Source organism: Haliotis cracherodii, unplaced genomic scaffold (assembly GCF_022045235.1).
Source record: "Haliotis cracherodii isolate W230 unplaced genomic scaffold, xgHalCrac1.p SCAF_10, whole genome shotgun sequence".
Lineage (NCBI taxonomy): Eukaryota > Metazoa > Mollusca > Gastropoda > Lepetellida > Haliotidae > Haliotis > Haliotis cracherodii.
The window spans coordinates 7,409,377-7,431,288 of record NW_027266265.1 but is presented as its reverse complement, the minus strand read 5'-3'; the positions used below and the strand labels follow the sequence as shown (position 1 = coordinate 7,431,288).

General features: G+C 39.8%; 1 protein-coding gene across 1 annotated transcript in view; it reads left to right on the top strand.

Annotated features, from left to right (window-relative positions):
* Positions 1-9,604: 9,604 nt before the first annotated feature.
* Positions 9,605-21,912, top strand: part of LOC139454013 (deoxynucleoside triphosphate triphosphohydrolase SAMHD1-like) — a 32,126-nt gene continuing 19,818 nt past the window's right edge. Inside the window, exons 1-7 of the mRNA XM_071235487.1 lie at positions 9,605-9,915; positions 10,482-10,548; positions 12,909-12,999; positions 14,694-14,854; positions 16,472-16,587; positions 18,445-18,512; positions 21,272-21,421. Of these exons, the coding sequence (XP_071091588.1) occupies positions 9,720-9,915; positions 10,482-10,548; positions 12,909-12,999; positions 14,694-14,854; positions 16,472-16,587; positions 18,445-18,512; positions 21,272-21,421 (849 nt within the window). The 5' untranslated portion in view covers positions 9,605-9,719. The remainder of the gene's footprint in view (positions 9,916-10,481; positions 10,549-12,908; positions 13,000-14,693; positions 14,855-16,471; positions 16,588-18,444; positions 18,513-21,271; positions 21,422-21,912) is intronic.

Genomic DNA, 21,912 nt, shown 5'->3' with positions numbered 1-21,912 from the left:
CCGGAGAAGGCAGTCAGCGCCAATGTACTGCTTGTTATCAGGGCTCTAACAGATGAGTTGTTAATTATTCTTTAATTCTACAAAGATTAAACATGTTCAATGTTTTTCCTGATATCTTGAACAGTCTTGCATTTGCGATGTGGTATACAGGTAGGCGAGTTTCCAAATAGAGTGAACCACGTTAACTCCGTTCTTGTCGAACTACGGATTATGCGATTTTGCTAAGATCCCATTGTGAAAGTGAGAGCAGGTGTTACAAAAGGCGTTATGCTAGCATCCCTATGTGAAAGTGAGAGCGGGTGTTACGACAGGCGTTGTGCTAAGATCCCTATGTGAAAGTGAGGGCAGGTAGTACGACAGAGGTTGTGCTAAGATCCCTATATGAAAGTGAGAGCGGGTGTTCTGACAGGCGTTGTGCTTAGACCCCTATATGAAAGTGAGGGAAGGTGTTACGACAGGCGTTGTGCTAAGACCCCTATATGAAAGTGAGGGCAGGTGTTACGACGGGTGCTGTGCTAGGACCCCTATGTGAAAGTGAAAGCAGGTGTTACGACAGGCGTTGTGCTAAGACCCCTAAATGAAAGTGAGGGCAGGTATTAGGACAGGCGTTGTGCTAAGACCCCATAAATGAAAGTGAGGGCAGGTGTTAGGACAGGTGCTGTGCTAAGACCCCTATATGAAAGTGAGGGCAGGTGTTAGGACAGGCGTTGTGCTAAGACCCCTATATGAAAGCGAGGGCAGGTGTTACGACAGGTGCTGTGCTAAGATCCCTATATGAAAGTGAGGGAAGGTGTTACGACAGGTGCTGTGCTAGGACCCCTATATGAAAGTGAGGGCAGGTGTTACGACGGGTGCTGTGCTAGGACCCCTATATGAAAGTGAAAGCAGGTGTTACGACAGGCGTTGTGCTAATACCCCTATATGAAAGTGAGGGCAGGTGTTAGGACAGGCGTTGTGCTAATACCCCTATATGAAAGTGAGGCCAGGTGTTGTGCTAAGACCCCTAAATGAAAGTGAGGGCAGGTGTTGTTCTAAGACCCCTATATGAAAGTGAGGGCAGGTGTTGTGCTAAGACCCCTATATGAAAGTGAGGGCAGGTGTTACGACAGGCGTTGTACTAAGACCCCTATATGAAAGTGAGGGCAGGTGTTACGACGGGTGTTGTGCTAAGACCCCTATATGAAAGTGAGGGCAGGTGTTACGACAGGCGTTGTGCTAAGACCCCTATATAAAAGTGAGGGCAGGTGTTGTGCTAAGACCCCTATATGAAAGTGAGGGCAGGTGTTACGACGGGCGTTGTGCTAAGACCCCTATATAAAAGTGAGGGCAGGTGTTGTGCTAAGACCCCTATATGAAAGTGAGGGCAGGTGTTACGACGGGCGTTGTGCTAAGACCCCTATATAAAAGTGAGGGCAGGTGTTGTACTAAGACCCCTATAAGAAAGTGAGGGCAGGTGTTGTACTAAGACCCCTATATAAAAGTGAGGGCAGGTGTTGTGCTAAGACCCCTATAAGAAAGTGAGGGCAGGTGTTACGACAGGTGCTGTGCTAGGACCCCTATATGAAAGTGAGGGCAGGTGTTACGATATTTGTTGTGCTGAGATTGGTCTATGCGAGTTGTCACAGGTTCTACTTCAGGCGCTCTGTAGAAATGATCATGTTTCTGCAGGAACATTGTTCGTGGGGTTAACTGATCTACAGAACTGTAGCATATCAGTCAAGTCGCGATGTAACGATAATGATGAACTGGAAACGATTTAGACAAGTGAGAATGATGCAGCACTGCATGTCATATTGAACAATACATCATCCCGGGTATCTTAGATTTCAATTATAAAATGTGTATAAATTCAGCATTAGTATAGGACATTGTTATTTTGAAATGCCTGGAATGCTGCGCAACTGTGTATATATTCTGATAGGTCATTAGGTCAGGTTCATCGGCTTATGACAATAGGTACGTGTCAAATTAGTCACAGAATGTGACCGACAAGTCAATCGGAAGAATGCCAGTATTAGTAAGCTCAACTGTATTTAAGTTATGTAGTGTTCTTTATGTAGAGTGTGGATATGGCGAGTCAGGTGTAGTTTGTAACACTTTACCCTCTGGATGCCGATTTGTTTTTCTGACGCACATTTTCCTAAGATCGGAAACGTGAGGGTTGTACAGGAGAGACATATATGTCCCTGTGGCATCCAGGGGGTTATACACTGTTTTAGTTACATAGCGGCCCTGGGGTTTGGGTGGGGATGTTCACCACTTCGCTGGAAACCCAGGGAGACGTATATGGTATTGACAAACCAAGAGTCGAAATCTCGACTCATTACCATTCGAACCACGACCAGTGCATCCTGGTTAAATAACTCAGTGCTACGAATGTCGTAAGTCTATGTTAAAGTATTGGAGAAGTCTGTCGAACAGACTTTCAGAGACTCGATGTTAGTCTAGTATGGGAGTTACGATAGACTACGGCTAGGATCGCTTCGTGGAATTGGCCCGAGTAGATCAATCAATGCAGCGACTATAATACAGGTAGCGGCATGCCTCGTCACCTCATTAGTGGCCATTATGGCCAAAGACTAATCTACACAGCAGCTGTGTTTGTAAACCTGTGTTTGTATTGAGACATCTAAGCATTGGTAGTCATCCTTGACAAATGCAATGGGTTTACTGACTTGCTTTTTTCATTGGCTTGCTTGATCCGATAATCCAAGTGGCTGTGTTGAACGCCTCTCTGCATCAGATTAAATTCATCTGAAGAAATTAACAACGCGTGTGGTCTGACGTTGATTAATGAATAATTTGCATACTCGTATATGCAAGGGGTGTGGTTCCTGTAGGAAGTGACAACTTGGAGACGATGGCTTGCGGTATTTACAGTTTTACTTTATTCATGTAGATATATACATACAAAACACACTATGTGCCAGCTCAGCACATAGTGGTAATGGTTGTTGTCTAGGTGCCCCGGAGCACCCAGCCTTACCCTAGCTAGGCTAAGGGTAAGACCTTTCTTTCTCTTTTTCAATCTCTCTGGACCAAGGATTGTGTAGCCAAGGTCACCTGACAAGTAATAAATATACATGTAAACAGTAAATCATCAGTGACATACTTGCACATCTCGTTCAGGATGGCAGACGGTCGATGAACACAAAAATGGGGATTAACAAATAGGATTAGCATCTTATAAATAACAGCAATTAAGATGTCATGGCTCCAGGGTAATAAGCCTTTGCTATTAAATGTTCTTCAGACAATGTGGGTGTTGTAAATCAGTCGCTATGACAATCTGAAGAACCCTATTAGGTTGGAACGTGGAGGGGTGGTTCAGACACATAGCCCCCGACCCCATCATTCTGGCTTGTAAACCGGATTTATCTGTATATGTTCATTTTGTATCTAACGCATTTGGTACGGAGAATTATAAATAAATATATAAAGTAATAAGTTTTTAGAACACATGGCATCTATGTTTAGCCGACGTACATACAAGTACACTTTAATTCATCTGTGAAAAAATATTTCTAAGATATTGCTTTAACTGAACTTTACAACGTGACACATTAGAACATACACGAACTGCATGGGTGTTATTCCACAATTCACCAAACTGATTACTTCTGATCGGTTGAATCACGTTTTGTTTGTTTGTTTGTTTGTTTGTTTGTTTGTTGAACCCCACACTCTGCAATATTCCAGCAATATGACGGCGGTCTGTAAATAATCGAGTCTGGACCAGACAATCCACTGATTGACATCATGAACATTGATCGACGCAATTTTGATACGATGACATGCATCAGCCATGTCAGCGAGCCTGACCACTCGATCCCGTTAGTCGCCTCTTCCGACAAGCATAGTCGCCTTTTTCGGAAAGCATGGGTTGCTGAAGACCTATTCTACCCCGGATCTTCAAGAGTCGTTAAATCACGTAGACACTATGCAGTATGTCAGCGTATGTCATCAGACTGATGCAGTTTTAAACGTGAAAACATGAACGCAATAAAACATATTGAAGTTAATTTTAATACATATACAAATACGTCAACAATGATAATGTCACAGACTGCATATTTAATAAAATTAATTCTCATCTCCCTGATGCGCTAGAAGGTCCACAGTCACCATCTCTCCCTACTGGGTACCCATTCACTTCTAGGTGAACAGAGGTATTCTTCAAGCAAAATCACTTGCCTAAGGAGACACCACGTGTTTCAGTATGGGCGGGTAAATTCAAAACGTCAACGCCAGAGAATAATCAGTCTCGATTATCTGCCGAAACAGATTCCATTGTGCAACACTCAGATTTGCCGAACATGGTCACCCATTCCACTACTCTCCGCAGTCAACGTCGCTTAATCTCGCCTTTTGTGTGCGCTGTACAGGTGCCACAATGATGTCATTTCGATGATCCCGGCGACCCGGAGTTAGTGGTATTTGACTGTACAGCTAGTTCCATAGTGTCATGTCGGATTTTTTGTGTGCCCATGTTGCTTACGTTATTGCTAATTAATTGTAAGAATACAGTGCCAGTGAGTAAAATACCTATATTATTTAACAATAATTACTTTATTATATTTATGTTAATAAGGCAATAATCGTATTGTTTGAATGTTAATAACTTCAAACCCCATATGTGGTAATTCTATGGCATCTTATAACACAACATTTCTATGCAATCCACAAAGGTAACACAGCCGTCAGCGCTGATACTGCTATCGTGAGTCGAACATAACAGAGTTGGGTTATACATCTGTAATGGTTCCTGTCAAAACACGGGCCACGGTGTGTGATGGCCCGGAATCCCTCCTGTTTCCGATGCTATTGTTGTCAAACATTCTTGCTCGTGTGCGTGCCAATAACATAATTGTAACAGATTGATGAACGGCATTCGGTACAAATGCTAGAACCAATATCGTAGGTTGACAAGGAGAATTGTATGTCAAAGTTATGTCAACAAACTGTGTATTGTATTGTTCATGAGCAACTACCTTGTAATCGTAAAATAATAAAATCATATCTACGTCTGACATTTAACGTGAACATAAAACAAGCCATAGATCAAGTAGTATTAAGCTCTATGCGAAATCCTATAGCAAGACAACGTCTTCTGAGGATCTCTAGTCATCGATCTCTGTAAGATATCCAAGGTACCTTCCTCTGAACGATACTCCATGCAACGTCATATACTAGTGTACAATATCCCAGGTAGCTTCCTCTGAACGATACTCCATGCAATGTCATATACTAGTATACGATATCCCAGGTAGCTTCCTCTGAACGATACCCCATGCAAAGTCCTATTATTCATATACGATATTGCACGTAGAAATGATAGACCACAGAGAAGAGCTTAGTCGATGACCCCTCGATGGGATTTTATAGAAAAAAAGAATTGTGCCAGAAAATCCTTGAATTTTTTTTATTATTCTTTACATTGTTAAAAAGAAACTTCCACAGAAATTGCATTGTTGCAATGTGGTTTTTTTAAACATATTTTGGTTCATAGTTTCATAATGAAAAAAAAATATATATCTGTTTTTGCAGCTGTAGCTTTGTACCTATGACAGTGAGTTCGAATCTGTTCGTCAAGATAATATTTCTAGGTTTGTCTGCACCACATTTGATTTCTCCAGAGTGGTAAATATCTCATTTACATCAGTTTGGGCTCTCCTCCAATATCAAGCTGACACGACATGGTATCACGAAAATACGATGTACTGTGCAAAAGGGCGTTAGAAAAATAACGTCACTAACTCTCTCAACTTCAACTTATGAGGAGCCTATATTGCTGCAACCAGTCAAAACTCCCCACTGTGATAGGTGGCCCCAACCATTCTTGGAGTTGAACTCGCAGCCGAATGACCGTCACAAACAAGTGACGATTGTCGTGACGCCGAATACACGTATCGCTGCTAAATTACTGTTCTTTGCTTGCTGATATAGTAGGAATGTAAGGGAGACGTTGGTTGATTTTCCGTTAGTCTGCAATCTCGAACCAATCTGATTATACAAACAACAGTAAATTCATCTGGAAAACATGGTGAGTCGTTAACTTTTTCAAAATGAAATATGCTGGCATTCCCAAAGACATAAACAATATTATAAACGTTACTACGCGGTTGTGTGTTTTCATGACCGAACGACCGGGCGGTCACATGACCGCAACGCCAAAACGCTAAACTACGTTTCTGGTCATGACCATTTTTCTGGTCAAGCCCGCGAAAACGGCCCCTAGTATGACCGGTTATGGGGCGCGTTTCAATGAAAACACTCGTCGCATTCCACCGGAAGTCAGTTGTGGTGGTGGTGGGAGGCGGGAAAGTTAACTTAAGCAAAGGTAAACATTGACATTAACCAATGGTACAACTTGTAGGAAGCTGACCTCACTCTTACACGTATAGTAGTTCATTTTACCATCTGTGATACAGCGATAGGGTGATAGGCTAACTTCCGTTACAACCAGCTGATGGCTAAGTCACGAGTAAAAGTTCAAAACAGGGTCGCGCCACTTACCGGAGGCTCCTGTCCAACACTCAACACTACTCTATAATTTGGTTTGGTTTGTCGTTTTACGCCGCACCCAGCAATATTCCAGCTATATGACGGCGGTCAGTAAACAATCGAGTATGGATCAGACAATCCGATTTACATCATGAACATCGATTCACGCAATTGGCATCGATGACATGCATCAACCAGGTCAGCGAGCCTGACCACCCGATCCCTTTAGTCGCCTTTTACGACAAGTAAAATCGCCTTTTACGGCAAGCATGTGTTGCTGAAGACCTATTCTACCCCGGAATATCTTGGACGTGATGTAAAACCCCATTTCACCTTACCTACAAACACTTCCCAGTATCCCCCACTTTTATACAGTCTACATGTAGAAATAACTATGGGACTGGCCTTTCAGTACTGAGAATAACAGACTATAATAATACCCTATTATGTATACTATGGAAAACCACCCCTCTTGATCCATATATGACGCACTGGATACTCGTGGGCTTACCTATGCTTATAACTCACCCTCAGACAATCATACATACAAAATGAGTATAAGCTTTGGCCTCCCTTTAGAGTTCAGTACCATAAATGTTACAAACATGTCTCAATACCCTCCACATATACAATGTACAATGTGATACTATGGCACTGTGGGCTTTCAGTATTGAGAATAACAGACTATAATGATACACCATTATGTACTATGGAAAACCACCCCTCTTGATCCATGCATGAGACACTGGATACTCGTGGCCTAGCCCATGCAAATAACTCACCTCAGGCAATCAGACATACAAAATGAAGAGAAGTATTACCCAATGAGCACTTACTGAGTGTTAATTTAGTATATTTGACCCCCATGTTTTTGTTTTTACTAGTGTTCCAATCACAAAAAGTATAGCTGTACACAAATAATTATATATTTGTTAATGACCCATGTATGGCACGAGCTTCTAATTCTAAAAACCCTGCCACAAATTGTACCTTCCTTCATGGTATGTTCCTGGAAACCCTCACATACCCTTTTGCAGTTAATGTTAGTTTAGTGCAACATATCAATAATTATGTAAGTAACATATTCCTTAAGCAAATTTGGATAACAAACAAACCACCACTTTCTAATCAGACTGGTATCATTTGTTGACCAATTTATTGTTATTCTATTCAATATGTTCAAAGAAGGGGTTACTTGAAATGCATATACAGGTAAGTAAGTATTGAGTAAGCCAACATTAAAGTTTACATCTCACAATTAAATATTGTATATAAGCCAGATTTTGAGGACCAGATAAACGACTGTAGAAAGGAGTTGGTCTATGTTAAAGTGACACAGTCATCAAACTATATTATTGTGCTGGTTAAAAACTACATTGTTTTGCTTCAGGTGAATGAACAACGTGTACAATTTTGTCAATGAAGATGTGAAATTTGCGATAAAACATCACCAGACATGTTTTCAAGGATCAAATTAATACCTCAGCTTAACTTTTGAGATCATCTACTGTCATATGCTGTACACTTACTCTACAGTTCTATTTTGTCCACTCTTAAATTCTCATTGAACACATTTCATTTGCAAAGCATTTAGGCAACTGCATCAACAATAGTATGACATCAGCCTAATGGTTTAGTCATTAACAATTGCTGTAGTAGAAAGGACATTGATTGGTTGATGAGTTAATGCAGACTTATCCCTTCTAATTAGCTGCTAGTTGAACTGACTTATGGCATTTAACCAATGTTTAATGCCAGCTGGGGTATTAATGTACTCTTCCATTCCTAAATTGTTTGATGGGCATTACTCCTGTTGTGAAATGGATTTAATTTGACTAATTAGGTATTCACTGCAGCATCTGGCAAGAGAGATGTAGTTAGTGAATTCCCTGTGGTTGCTTATCGCACATAGTTTGATCTGAGGGTAAGTTGAACTTGGCAGGAATATCCTAATTGTGGCATGCAGAGCTCCAGATAAGCTTTTGGTGTTGTGGGTATTTTATCCATGCATTTTAAAATCATTGGGTATCAGTAATTCTCTCTGGGTATTTAAATTTCTGTTACCCACTAGTTTTTGCACATGTGCGTATTTAAGTTAAATATTTAAAAACACTATACATCTAGGCCCTGCAAACTTGTGTCGTGTGGGTTCGAGAGCTTTATAAGACTCAAAAGTACCACAATACTTCCACAAGAAAGTGTGATGGCAAATGATCATGATGTAACTGTCATTGTGGAGTTTGGCAAGGTTGACGGAATGCGCGTTTATAATTTCAAAATAAGTTGCTGATTTGCTAATCGAATACGCAGGGTTACTTCACAATATTTTGATGATACGCTCAAGTTTAATTTTTGTAGCGTATTTGTAATGTTCGTTGCGTATTTGATACGCTTGGATTTTATTTTACTGCGTTTTTCTTCATTCTGATGCGTATTTCACGCAGATACGCAGCTTATCTGGAGCTCTGGGCATGTGTGGAAGTTACCATTAGCTGCTTTATCTCACTAGGCATGTGTCACTACTACACCACAACCATGAACAGATCTGTCTGAGGTACAGGGGGACCCACAGCTTCCCTATTGATTCAGATCAATCACATTCCTGTTGTTTGTCAATGTATTTCAGTGATAGAAACAGTTTTTGTCCACTAGTCCTTATAATGATAACATATATTAAAACCCTTGAAAAGGACACATTTCTACTAGTCCTTTTTGATACCTTAACTATTGGGCAGTTTGGTAAGGACTACAGGACTCGTGCCAATTTCTAATGCTGTATTTGTTGTGTTTAGCTTTTTCTGAAAATTTTACTTGCATAACTTGTACCAGTGAAAACAAATAATTTTCATTAAATTTTAGTGTAATATGTGAACTATTTGAGTTGAGCAAAATGATAAACAAACATTTACAAGACTATTTGGATTAGTGGTGGTGACTCTAAGGTAAGTATTTGTAATAGATACTGGGTTGCAAAGTCAGCACTATGGTAATGACTCTACTTGACACATACACAAGTATTGTTTGCCTGCTTCATTGTGTTATTCGCTCCCACATCAAGCTGACATGCTGTGACATAACTGAAATACTGTTCAAATATTTTCAGTGCTCCGATGTCAGCTAACCCGTTGTCCTGATACCTCAACACTGTTAGAGTAATAACACAGAATCAGGTCCTGTCTTCCTACCACCATACCACAACAACCACTACAACCATAATGAATAGACTTCCTGATGCTGGCTCCACGCCTCCAGCCAAGAAACATAGAAAGACTTTAGGGGAGGGTGAGCTGACTTTCTCCCAGGACTCCATGTGCCAGGAGGATGCTCACTCCTGGCAGTTCTGGTCCGTGGAGGAACTTGCAGAACAACTCGCCCTTAGAGGTTTACAGGAGTTGGCTGAAAAGTTCCAAGGTATTTGAAACAGCTGCATTTATGTGTATTGTCAGTCTTAATTTTTTCCCAATTGTCTTGTGCTTAAACTACTCAGGGTTATTGGGATATCGGGCGGGATATCGTATCAAATACACATCTCCTTTTTAGCTCTGGGTAATTATGTTGAGACCTTTATCTGTCATGTAAAGGGTCTAGGTCATCCTCAAGGTCATAGCCTGTCAATGAAACTTGTACATGTTTCATTAAGGTGAGACCACAATCAGAAAAAGTCGTGAGTGACCTACATATGAGCTTAAGGTCACAGTGAAATCTTATGCATGTAGTTGTCGTATGCTTTCAAACATAGCAAGTGATACAATAACCTGCTTCGAGTGAGTAAGTAGCTTAGAGTTGACACATATTTCATTTACAGCATCACAAACATAGAGGATAAATGATCAGTTTGTCAAAATACCTCAGAATTTAACGTCTTAAAGATAATAAGAATTGTGACAAAAATATCAGGGTTTAATATTGTTTACTATAGCAGGAACACAGTGGTACATATCTTTCGTTGGGTGACCATTTCAATTTGTAACTTACAGGGGAAGAAATTGCAGGGAAACATCTGCACTTTGTCACGGATGACAAGTTAAAACAAATGGGTATCAGGTAAGCCAACTAGGATATGACGCAGTTGCAGGAGATATTATGTATATCGCATAGCTTATGGAATAATTGTTTGATAGGCATTACTTAGAAGTTGATGGATGACAAAGTAGACTCAATTTATTGATAACAGCTTCTTTTTTTACTGTAACATGGTAAAGATGACACTTCTGTATAGATCCACAACCGTTGTCAAGCATATTACATAAATACCACCAACTCCCAAGTACCTAATCCTTTTATGCTACTATTAATACTAAACTAATACTAAACAATACTAAACTTATACTAAACTAATACTATATGAATACTAATGCTACTATTACACTACCACTAAAATACTAAACACTTAATACTTCTACTTACAGTCCACTACTAACTAATACTAAGACTATCTACTAAACTACACACTAACCTCCGCTCAAAGAGTAATACTACAAATTACATATTACATATCTACACATATAAATTCTAGTACAATACATATACAAGTTCAGGTATCACACAATAATCTGTTATTTCAGATCACAATTCAACTGATGATATTTTACATATACATATACCGGTACAAGGTATTTTGTCTAAAAACAAAATGTTTTGTTGCTCCATAATGTCAACATAGGCAGGTTCATGACAATATGCAGTCTTTCAGGAATTGGTGTTTATAGTCATAGATAGTACAATTGTCCTACATAAGGCTAAAAAAGATCATAGTCTTGGTTCTCATCATAAAGTTTCCCGCATGTTTCAAGTCCAACAAGTCCACGTCGACGGCAACATCTTCGCTGGTCGCATCAACATTTGGGGATTTCATATTTGCCTCCCCTCCCTGCAGTACGACCTGTGAAGATCCGGGGTAGATTTGGTCTTCAGCAACCCATGCTTGCCGTAAAAGGCAACTATGCTTGTTGAAGAGGCGACTAAAGGTATCGGGTGGTCAGGCTCGCTGACTTGGTTGATGCATGTCATGGATCCCAATTGTGTGGATCGATGTGCATCATATTAATCACTGGATTGTCTGGGCCAGACTCGATTATTTACAGACTGCCATCATAGAGCTGGAATGTTGCTGAGTGTGGCATTAAACAACAAACCAAACCAACCCGCAGTACATCTGGGTGGTTACCCTTATATACCCAGTGTGAGTCAAACAGTCAATGTTCGATGACTTACTGTAAGGTCAGGGCGTCACATCTAATCCAACTACTACTCCACTATACATAGAGCATGTCTAAATGGGTGATATATACAGCTGTGTATTTGTATAGATGCATAAATAAAACTGATAAATATAAAAACAGTTTGTTACAATTGTACTCCACAGTTGCCTTTACAATGCTCGTTATACTAAACAGCACAATTTCATTATTCAATATGTATTCAATATATTAATAAACTACATAATTTTACAATACTTGAATATAATAAAATTTGAAGTACTTACGCATGATCTTGTCCCAACATGTGATGGTGGTCAGACGTTCTCATGCCAAACTGCTCGACCCACACTGATCTGAGGTGTGTACTCCTTGTATACTGTAAATCTTGAAATTAACACAAGTGTGAATTAAATGCGAAAAATGCGAGTGGTCTTGTATTATTAAACATCTCATTTTTATCAACAATAAGACATTTTGGATAGCAGAAATACCAACTTAGACATACGCTGAAAACAAACAACTATGTATTCCACACCACTGTTTATTGAGCAGCACTTGTAACAAGTATATAAACGATGTCATTCAAACACTAATTACATCCTGTAAATAAATCCACTGATGCTTGAGAGGAGGGAGGTGTCGCATTCATATTGAGTTGCATTTTTGTCTGGGGGCCAGTGGTCGCAGTCATTTGGAGACGCATTAATTTCACTATTTACAGTACCCTTGCACGCGCTCGGACTATCTGCCTCACAATCGCACAAGCAACACGGGTTAAGCCAGTGTGCAATGTATCTGCTTGCTCTCACCTTCCATTCTTGCATTCAAACTTAAGTACCCGGCATGCCTTTCACACTTGGCCTTCACACTCTATCTAACATAACAAAAAGTATGTAAGGAATAGTTACTGTGAGTGAGTATTTCAGTTATATAAAGGCATTTTGAGTCATCGTGAGTATGTAGATCTCTTGACATAATTGTTTTTATAGATGAATGATTGATATATCTTTGATTTATTGCATGTTGATAACTAGTTCGGGAGTTATGTGTTTTTTGTGTATTGATGTTGTATGGTTGCTACATTATCTTGTTTTTGACACACAACTTCAAATTGTTCCTTGACATTCTGACACCATTTGATGTCTAGTGCGGTGGTGTGGAAATTGAAGTGAAACTGTCAACTGTCTTGGTTTATGTTTTTAGGAAAATGGGTAAAATCCTTGATTTTGAGAAGTTCTTAGATGATGTTGGATGTAAGGCCAATAAAGGGAGTACCTATCATCCCAATACAAAGGTAAGTGCAGGACAGATTAATGTTGATTGTTGCTCATAATATTCACTGGTTTGTCTGGTCCATACCCCCATTATTAACCTGGCTGCCATCATATAGCTTGAATGTTTCTCAAAGTGCTGCATTACAGCAAAGTTGATCCCGATATGAGATCCTGTTAATCATTTTTCTGCATTTAACATTGTTTGCTGTCAGCCATCCTAAACATGTTATATATCCATGTTAATATTCATTTGTAGATATATTTATGTTAATGGTTTAGTCATGGTCATAGAGTTAGTTGGACTGATAGACTGACTGACTGACTTAATATGGTTTTACGCCGCTTTTACCAATATTCCAGCAATATCGCGTCGGGGGACACCAGAAATGGGCTTCACACATTGTACCCATGTCGGGAATTGAACCCGGGTCTTCAGGGTGATGAGCGAACGCTTTACCCACTAGGCCACCCGACTGCCCCTGGACTGATAGAGAGACAGCCAGTGAGAGATCTGTTCTCGGGTTCTCCTGGGCACCAACACTATGACTAGGATATGCTGCCCAAGCACATGGTTGTGATTGTTGTACAAAGTAGGCATGGGTATTGGAGGTTTAAAGTGTATCACAACATTGTACAATGCAAAGGCTGTATTGCGATACATATCACAATATATTGTATAATTCAAAATTTTGAATTCTGAAGCAATTTGCAACATCAATCGCAGGGTTTGAAGTTCATAAATGGAACAAAACAAGATGCTGGAACATGATAATGTTCACTCATTCAATGCATACGCGTGGATACATGAACCGGGAAAGGGATAACTTGGTGCTACACCACTGCCACAAAAGAACTCCAGAATGCGAACTTGCATTTTGGAATTACGGAAACATTTATAATGTACATGTATTTGGCAAGTGTATAGCAATAAAACATGATAAAAATTGCTATTTGAAATTACCCGATATACAGAGCATTAAAACATGATATTATGTTATCATTGAAAGAAAGAACCTCAATTTACCAATATACCAGTAATACTGCACACCCTTTGTACATAGCAGTCTGTGCCTAAACCTTTTGTGTCTACTACTACTAGCCTGACCCTGTCTCTTGACATCGTTTTCAGTAGATCTTAGTGTTAGCATGGTAAATGCATGATAAAGCTAAGCTTACAAGACCAAATGAAATGTTACTACACAGTTGCTAAAAGTCACATACTACGTAATTGTTTTACATATAATTTTAGGTAAGGTTTGATTTGAGCATAGTGTAGGGAAAGGTTTGATTTGAACATAGCGTAGGGTAAGGTTTGATTTGAACATAGCATAGGGTAAGATTTGATTTGAACATAGCATAGGGTAAGGTTTGATTTGAATATAGCATAGGGTAAGGTTTGACTTGAACAGAGTAAAATTTGATTTGAACATCGCAAGGTTTGATTTGAACATTGTGCAATGGACTTTTTGCAACCCTTAATTGACCACCCTTGTTATACATGTCATAGTTACTCTTAGGTGTATATTCTGCTTTATTGCTCTTCTATTATTTATGCTGTGCACATGTACACAACTTTAAGTGAGAACAAGATGAGACATCTCAATCTCTCTTTCAAAGGTGGAGCATTATATTTGAAGATGGACAAATATGATGTATTTCTATAGATCAGTTGAATACTTTCCTTAACTGATCTCTGGAATGAATGTCATTCCAGATATTCAATGACCCAATCCATGGCCATGTGGAGTTGCACCCGCTGTGTGTGAAGATCATTGACACACCGCAGTTCCAGAGACTCCGATTCATCAAACAACTCGGAGCTTGTTATTTTGTCTTCCCCGGAGCAGCACACAACAGATTTGAACACAGTATTGGGTAAGGTTTGATTTGAACATACCGTATTCGACGTAATAAGCGCCCCGCTCTAATAAGCGCCCACGGCGATATTTGCTGATATATTGGCTGGTGAACAATCCCAATTAGCACCCCTTCCGATTGATCAATGTACACAAGACTTATTTATTCGCGTATAATACACACTCGTGTGTTAAATGCACCCTTAATTATGGGTACATAAACATTTCAGGCTGTCACCATAAACCACGAAATTCATCTTTCAACTCTTTTTTTTCACCGAAATAATATTCTAATAAGAGCCCCCTATTTCTAATTTTGAGAGCGCCCTGGGCACTTATTACGTCGAATACAGTATTATGGAGTTACGTTTGATTTGAACATTGCATAGGGTAATGTTTGATTTGAACATAGCGTAAGGTAGGGTCAGGATGATAATGATGATAGGCTTGATTTGTATTAATTTCATCACTATTTAAGTATTTTAACATGTATCCCCTGTCAACATGTTTCAATGTTTTTCAGCTGGGTAACATGTTTCTGTATTTCCTCCTGGGTAACATGTTTCCGTATTTCCTCCTTGGTAACATGTTTCAGTATTTCCTCCTTGGTAACATGTTTCAGTATTTCCTCCTTGGAAACATGTTTCAATATTTCTTCCTGGGTAACATGTTTCAGTATTTCTTCCTGGGTGAGATGTTTCAGTATTTCTTCCCATGTAACATGTTTCAGTATTTCCTCCTGGGTAAGATCTTTCAGTATTTCCTTCTTGGTAAAATGTTTCTGTATTTCCTCCTGGGTAACATGTTTCCGTATTTCCTCCTGGGTTACAATTTTCAGTATTTCCTCCTTGGTAACATGTTTCAGTATTTCCTCCTTGGTAACATGTTTCAGTATTTCCTCCTTGGTAACATGTTTCAGTATTTCTTCCTGGGTAACATGTTTCAGTATTTCTTCCTGGGTGAGATGTTTCAGTATTTCTTCCAAGGTGACATGTTTCAGTATTTCCTCCTTTGTCACATGTTTCACTGTATTCCACCTCCGAAGATGCCAAAGATTACAATTTTAAGATAATAATTATGATTTTGAGCCTAAAATTATGCTGTTATGTTTGTCCTATCCCCAAATTAATGATTTTGGTCATTTTTTTTCACGTATTATTCACACGCATAAAATATCACGAAGAGCAAATTCTAAATGCACCGGTGACATTAAGCATTCTACAGCGAGACCGAACTGACCAATGAGAGCCCTACTTTCAATTCATTTCGTGTGAAAAAATCCATTACTCAGTGATACAAGGTCTCAGATTGGTTGTTATGTTAAAACACACTCAAGTCATTTTATCTATCGACCATTGCAGGTTCAGACAGGGATCTAATTGCATGTACATATTACTTCAGAGCTCCAAACACCACATTGTCTTCCTGAAAAATATTAATTAGTGTCATATGATATATTTTATGATGTGTGGACCACATGTTTCACTGAGGCCTAACATATATGTAAAAAGAAAAACTTGCATCATGAAACGGTTGCCATCCATCTTTTTCACATGAAATTACACTTTTTTACCCCCTGCTTACTCCGAAGCTTTATCAAGGGTTGGCATCTCTGCACCTGTGTAACATGTTTCAGTGTTTGCCACCTGGCTGGGCAGCTGACACGGACACTGCAGCGACGACAGCCTGAACTGATGATCAACGATGAAGATATTTTGTGTGTGGAGATCGCAGGGCTGTGTCATGATCTTGGTATGCTATGTGATGCAAGGGCTGATTGATAACTTCTGAGCCTGACATGGAAAGTATTGGGGAATAGTGAAATCTTTTGTTGTGGACTTCACATGGTGTCCTAGAGGTATATCCACAAAATCAAATTGTTTGCCGTGACAAGTCATTAAGAAAGCAGGGTCTGTAACCTTGGGAAAATGGACACACTTGAGGAACTTGCAGTGATTTAGCATTTGCAGAAAAACACCAAAAGCCATCCAAGATATGAGTGTAAAACTAGGAAAGGATGACCCTTCCTATGCTACTGTCAAGAGGTGGGCAGCAGAGTTTAAGTATGGCAGGGAGAGCCTTGAAGGTGAACCCCATCCTGGAAGGCCTTTGACGTCAGCATCACCAGAAGTGATGTAGAGAATCTGACAGGCGAATGACTGAACATTTCCCAGTAGAGAGTTTTTCATCACAGAAACTTTGGCAATGAAGAAAGTATGCACCAGGCACAATATGTCTTGTGATAGTTTAGCTCTGCTTGAAACTGATCCAGAAAGGTTCTTGCAGCGATTTATGACTATGGATTAATCCTGGGTGCACCATTTCTAGCCAGAGTTTTAAACAACAATCAAAATAGGGGCAGCATTTGCTGTCACCACCACCAAAGAAGCCAAAGACTCTCCATTGCTGGAAAGGTTATCATGGGTATTTTCTCTGTGTTCTGGGATTCTGAGGGTGTCATTGGTGTTGGCCCAGAAGAGCAATATTGGGATTTTAGGGGGGAAACTCATTATGGCTCCCCCGGGATCAGTAAGGGTTCAGACACAAGTCATTGTCACAGAAATTGGCGCTCCCAGTACCAGGCAAATAAAACTAAAACAAAGGAGTACCACTCTTCAATTTCATTACCATAGTTGATATTTAATTAATGCATGCTATGTTAACATGTTAAACATATTGAAATGTACATATTGATATCAATATTGAGTCCAAGTGAAGTAGTTCCGACTCAGCTGAAAACAATATTAAAACATCATAATATGATAAGAGGCGAATTATGATTTCATTTTTCCTGGGATTATCTGATATTCAAATGTGGCATAACAGTGCCATCATGGTGAACGATCTTCTAATAGGCCAGATAATTAACAGAGCCTGTTATGTGGCACTTTTAAGGCAATTGTCATGAAATTAAGATTAAAAGATGTGTGAAATTGAGAAAAGGTGTGCTCTTGCATCAGAACAAATCAGTCACTGCCATGGTTACAATCCACCAGTGTGGCTTTGAAATCCTTTAGCACCCACCTTATTCTCCTGATTTGGCTCCATCAGACTTCCATCTGTCCTTAACATGAAGAAAGCTCTACCTGGAACACGTTTTGACTCAAACGATGACATCATAGCTGATGTGGAGAACGTTTTTGACAGACAACAGAAGAACTTCAACGAAACTGGGTTAAAATCTCTCCAACAAAAGTGTATCATTGTGGAAGGGGATTATGTTGAAAAATAAATTATTTGACTTTCTTTAGGTCAAGTCATTTCATGTGAGCTTCAGAACTTATCAATCACTTCTCCTATATCTGGTGTAATTTCTGAGATAGTTTCAGAATGCCAGGTTTGACAGTTATTGTCGTTTGTTTTGAGGACTGAATGTTCTTCAAGGTGCAGTCACAGGAATCTATTCTTTACTCTGTAACAAATGGTTTCAGGATAAAGCAAGGCTCTGTGTCAGTAGACAGACCTGCATGAGTATTCATGATTATTTGAGAGTGGCTTCACATGTGGGTCAGCTATATTATGTGTATGGGTACATCATGTTTTTCAGATATATTAATGATGTTATTTAATTTCACTAATGAAAGAGATTCGTTTTGCTATTTCTTACAGGACATGGTCCCTTCTCACACCTGTTTGATGGGGAGTTTATTCCACTCACTTCTGGGGCAAAGTGGAAGGTAAGTAATGTATAAGTCACTGTGTGACTCACTCCCAACCTTAAACACCCTGCACTCCTGTACTGATGGCATACTGTTGTCAGAAGTGCAGAGTTGTGTCCCTTTGCTATGGTAAGCTCGCTTATTATCCCCCGCCCAACAAAGTTGGAGGGGGATATAGAAACGGGCTCCGTCCGTCCGTCACATTTTGTGTCCGGAGCATAACCCAGAAACCGTTCACTATTTTTTCATGAAACTTTGCAGGTCTGTCAAGTATATGCTGAACTGATGCCTTTTGCTATTTAGAAATTTTAGAAATTTTTATTTTCTACATTTCCATGGCAACAAGATGGACTTAGGTTCTGTGAATGTAGGGTTCTTTTCCGGAGCATAACTCATAAACCGTTCAATATTTTTTCATGAAACTTTGCAGGTTTGTCAGGTACATGCTGAACTGGTGCCTTTTGCTATTTAGAAATTTTAGAAAAAAATTTTTTTTACGTTTCCATGGCAACAAGATGGACTTAGGTTCCAAACTCTTCTTTTTTTTACAGTTTGCATGACAAGTTCCACCTCGGTTAAAAATGTTTAAGGTTTGTTTAGATTTAATTATGTCATAAATTCTGCAACAGGGGTGGGGGATATAGCCACGTTAGTGGCAAACTCTTGTTGTGTGTTTGAACAACCCCAGTTATGATCCTGTGTCAGAACACATTATTGGTAGGTGTCACCAAAGTAGTAAGCATCTACTCACTTTGGGCTTTTCACACACATTAAGTTGACATACTCTTATATAACTGACATACTGTGACATTTAACCAAACTCATTTTCTCTCAACTACACTTTTTCTTGTTTCAACACCACACTCAACAGTATTTCAGCTTCATTACATTGCTCTGTAAAAATCAAGTGGATGCCTGACAATCCAGTGATTGACATCATGAGCATTGATCCATGCTATTGAGTAATGATCACATATAGACAACCAAGTTTCCGAGCCTGACCACCTGATCCATTTAGTCGCTTCTTACGACAGGTTTCTTGTGACTTGTGCTCTTGCCTGTAATCCCCAGGTGGTGTAATCAGTCTCATTACTGAAAGTGTGACTGTTGTTTTATGCTGCAGTCGAGACAATATTTGTGCAAGACAAACTAGTGGTTGATAATATGAACAACGGTCCTTGTTGCCAGGTTACATTGAGGGACAAATCACATGTCACATATAATCAGTTGATACTTGTATTAGATGGAGGGGAAATGACATGTTAAGGATGGCAGACATTCTATCTTTATCTTCAGGGTATGAACATGTTCATATCTGCATGAGATCTCTTGGTGAAATGTTGCTGCTTTACATGCGACTATACCTGTGAAGATCCGGGTGAGATTAGGTCTTCAGCAAACTATGCTTGTCGAAAGAGGCGACTAATGGGATCGCTGACTTGGTTGATGCATGTCATCGTATCCCGTGGATCAATGCTTACGATGTCAGTCACTGGATTGTCTGGTTCAGACTCGATTATTTACAGACTGATTATTTCCATATGGCTTGAATATTTCTGGGTGTGGCGTTAGTCAACAAACAAACAAACAAGCAAACAAACATGTTACTATATGACATGTTAACCTATGAAATGAGGTTATGACTTGGTGAGATTTCATTGCATCTGTTGTTATGGCATGATATGTTACCGGATGAGATGTTACTGTAACTGCATGAGATGTTACTGGGTGACATGTTACTGAGTGAGATGTTACTGGGTGAGATGTTACAGTGAGCTGTTACTGAGTGAGATGTTACAGAGTGAGATGTTACTGAGTGAGATGTTACAGAGTGAGATGTTACAGAGTGAGATGTTACAGTGAGCTGTTACAGAGTGAGATGTTACAGTGAGCTGTTACTGAGTGAGATGTTACAGAGTGAGATGTTACTGGGTGAGATGTTACAGAGTGAGATGTTACAGAGTGAGATGTTACTGCGTGAGATATTACAGAGTGAGATGTTACAGAGTGAGGTGACCGCCTCCGTGGTCTAGTGGTAGAGCGTCTGCCCAGAGAGTGGAAGGTCTGGGGTTGGATCCCCGGCCATGTCATACCAAAAGACGTTAAAAGATGGTACTTGTTGTTACCCTGTCTGGCGCTCGGCATTAAGGGGCTAAAACAAGGATGGTCGGCTTGGAGTCAGTATACTGTGTCTGAGTGGGGTATTCATGTTAAACTGAGCTAGCACTATAAATCGGCATCAGTCCAAGCAGCCACACAAACACACACACGTACGTGCACGTCGCTATATAAGTGCAATAATCTTGGACGCGACGTTTAACCCCATTTCACCTCACCTCACCTACAGAGTGAGATGTTACAGAGTGAGATGTTACTGGGTGAGATGTTGCCGGATGTGATGTTGCTGGGTGAGATGTTGCTGAGTGAGATGTTTCCAGGTGAGATGTTACAGAGTGAGATGTTACAGAGTGAGATGTTACTGAGTAAGATGTTACTGAGTGAGATGTTACAGAGTGAGATATTACTGGTTGAGATGTTGCCGGGTGTTTTGTTACTGAGTGAGATGTTGCTGGGTGCGATGTTACCGGGTGAGATGTTGCTGGGTGAGATGTTGCTGGGTGAGATGTTTCTGCGTGAGATGTTACCGGGTGAGATGTTACTGCGTGAGATGTTACCTGGTGTCTAAAAAAACATGTACTCATGAATGCCACGCAAACAGTGTCTTTTGAAATTGTTAAGTTATTGTAATCTGAATGAGAATGTTGTTTCTGCTGTAGCATGAAGACGCATCTGTGAAAATGTTTGATCATCTGGTTCATGAGAACAACCTGGGAGCTGTATTTTCGAAATTTGGTTTGACTGACACTGACCGCATCTTTATCAAGGAACAGATCAAGGGTCCCCCGAGAGAGAGGCTCACGCAAACAGTTGAGTTTGAAAGAATAGAATACAGTATTTGAACAAACAAAATTCACTTAGAAAATGGAAACATATTATCTCATGGGTGCTGCAACTCACTGTGCAGATTGTACCTTGGTTTAGTAATGGGTTTGACTCCTAGGTGGGATCTGATTATGATCCTTGGTTTGTTTCATACCATGCACACGTTTCACCATAGTGGTAATATCTACACCTTGCATCACTTTGGGCTTTCCTCTTGCATGAAGTTGACTGCTCAGTGTAACTGGAACTATTCAAAGCAGTGTAAAATGTAAATACAATATTATACTAACAGGAGGAAGAATATGTTGTTATTCTGTAGCCTGTATGACCAAATATTTGTTGTCATGGTGATACTCTAACCAAGTAAATGCTGCTGTGAACAGCAAATTAGACATTTATTTCTATTGAAAACAATTCTTAACCTATACAGGCATGTGCATCTTGTCATTGTTCCTCCAGTATAGGGGGGTGTCCT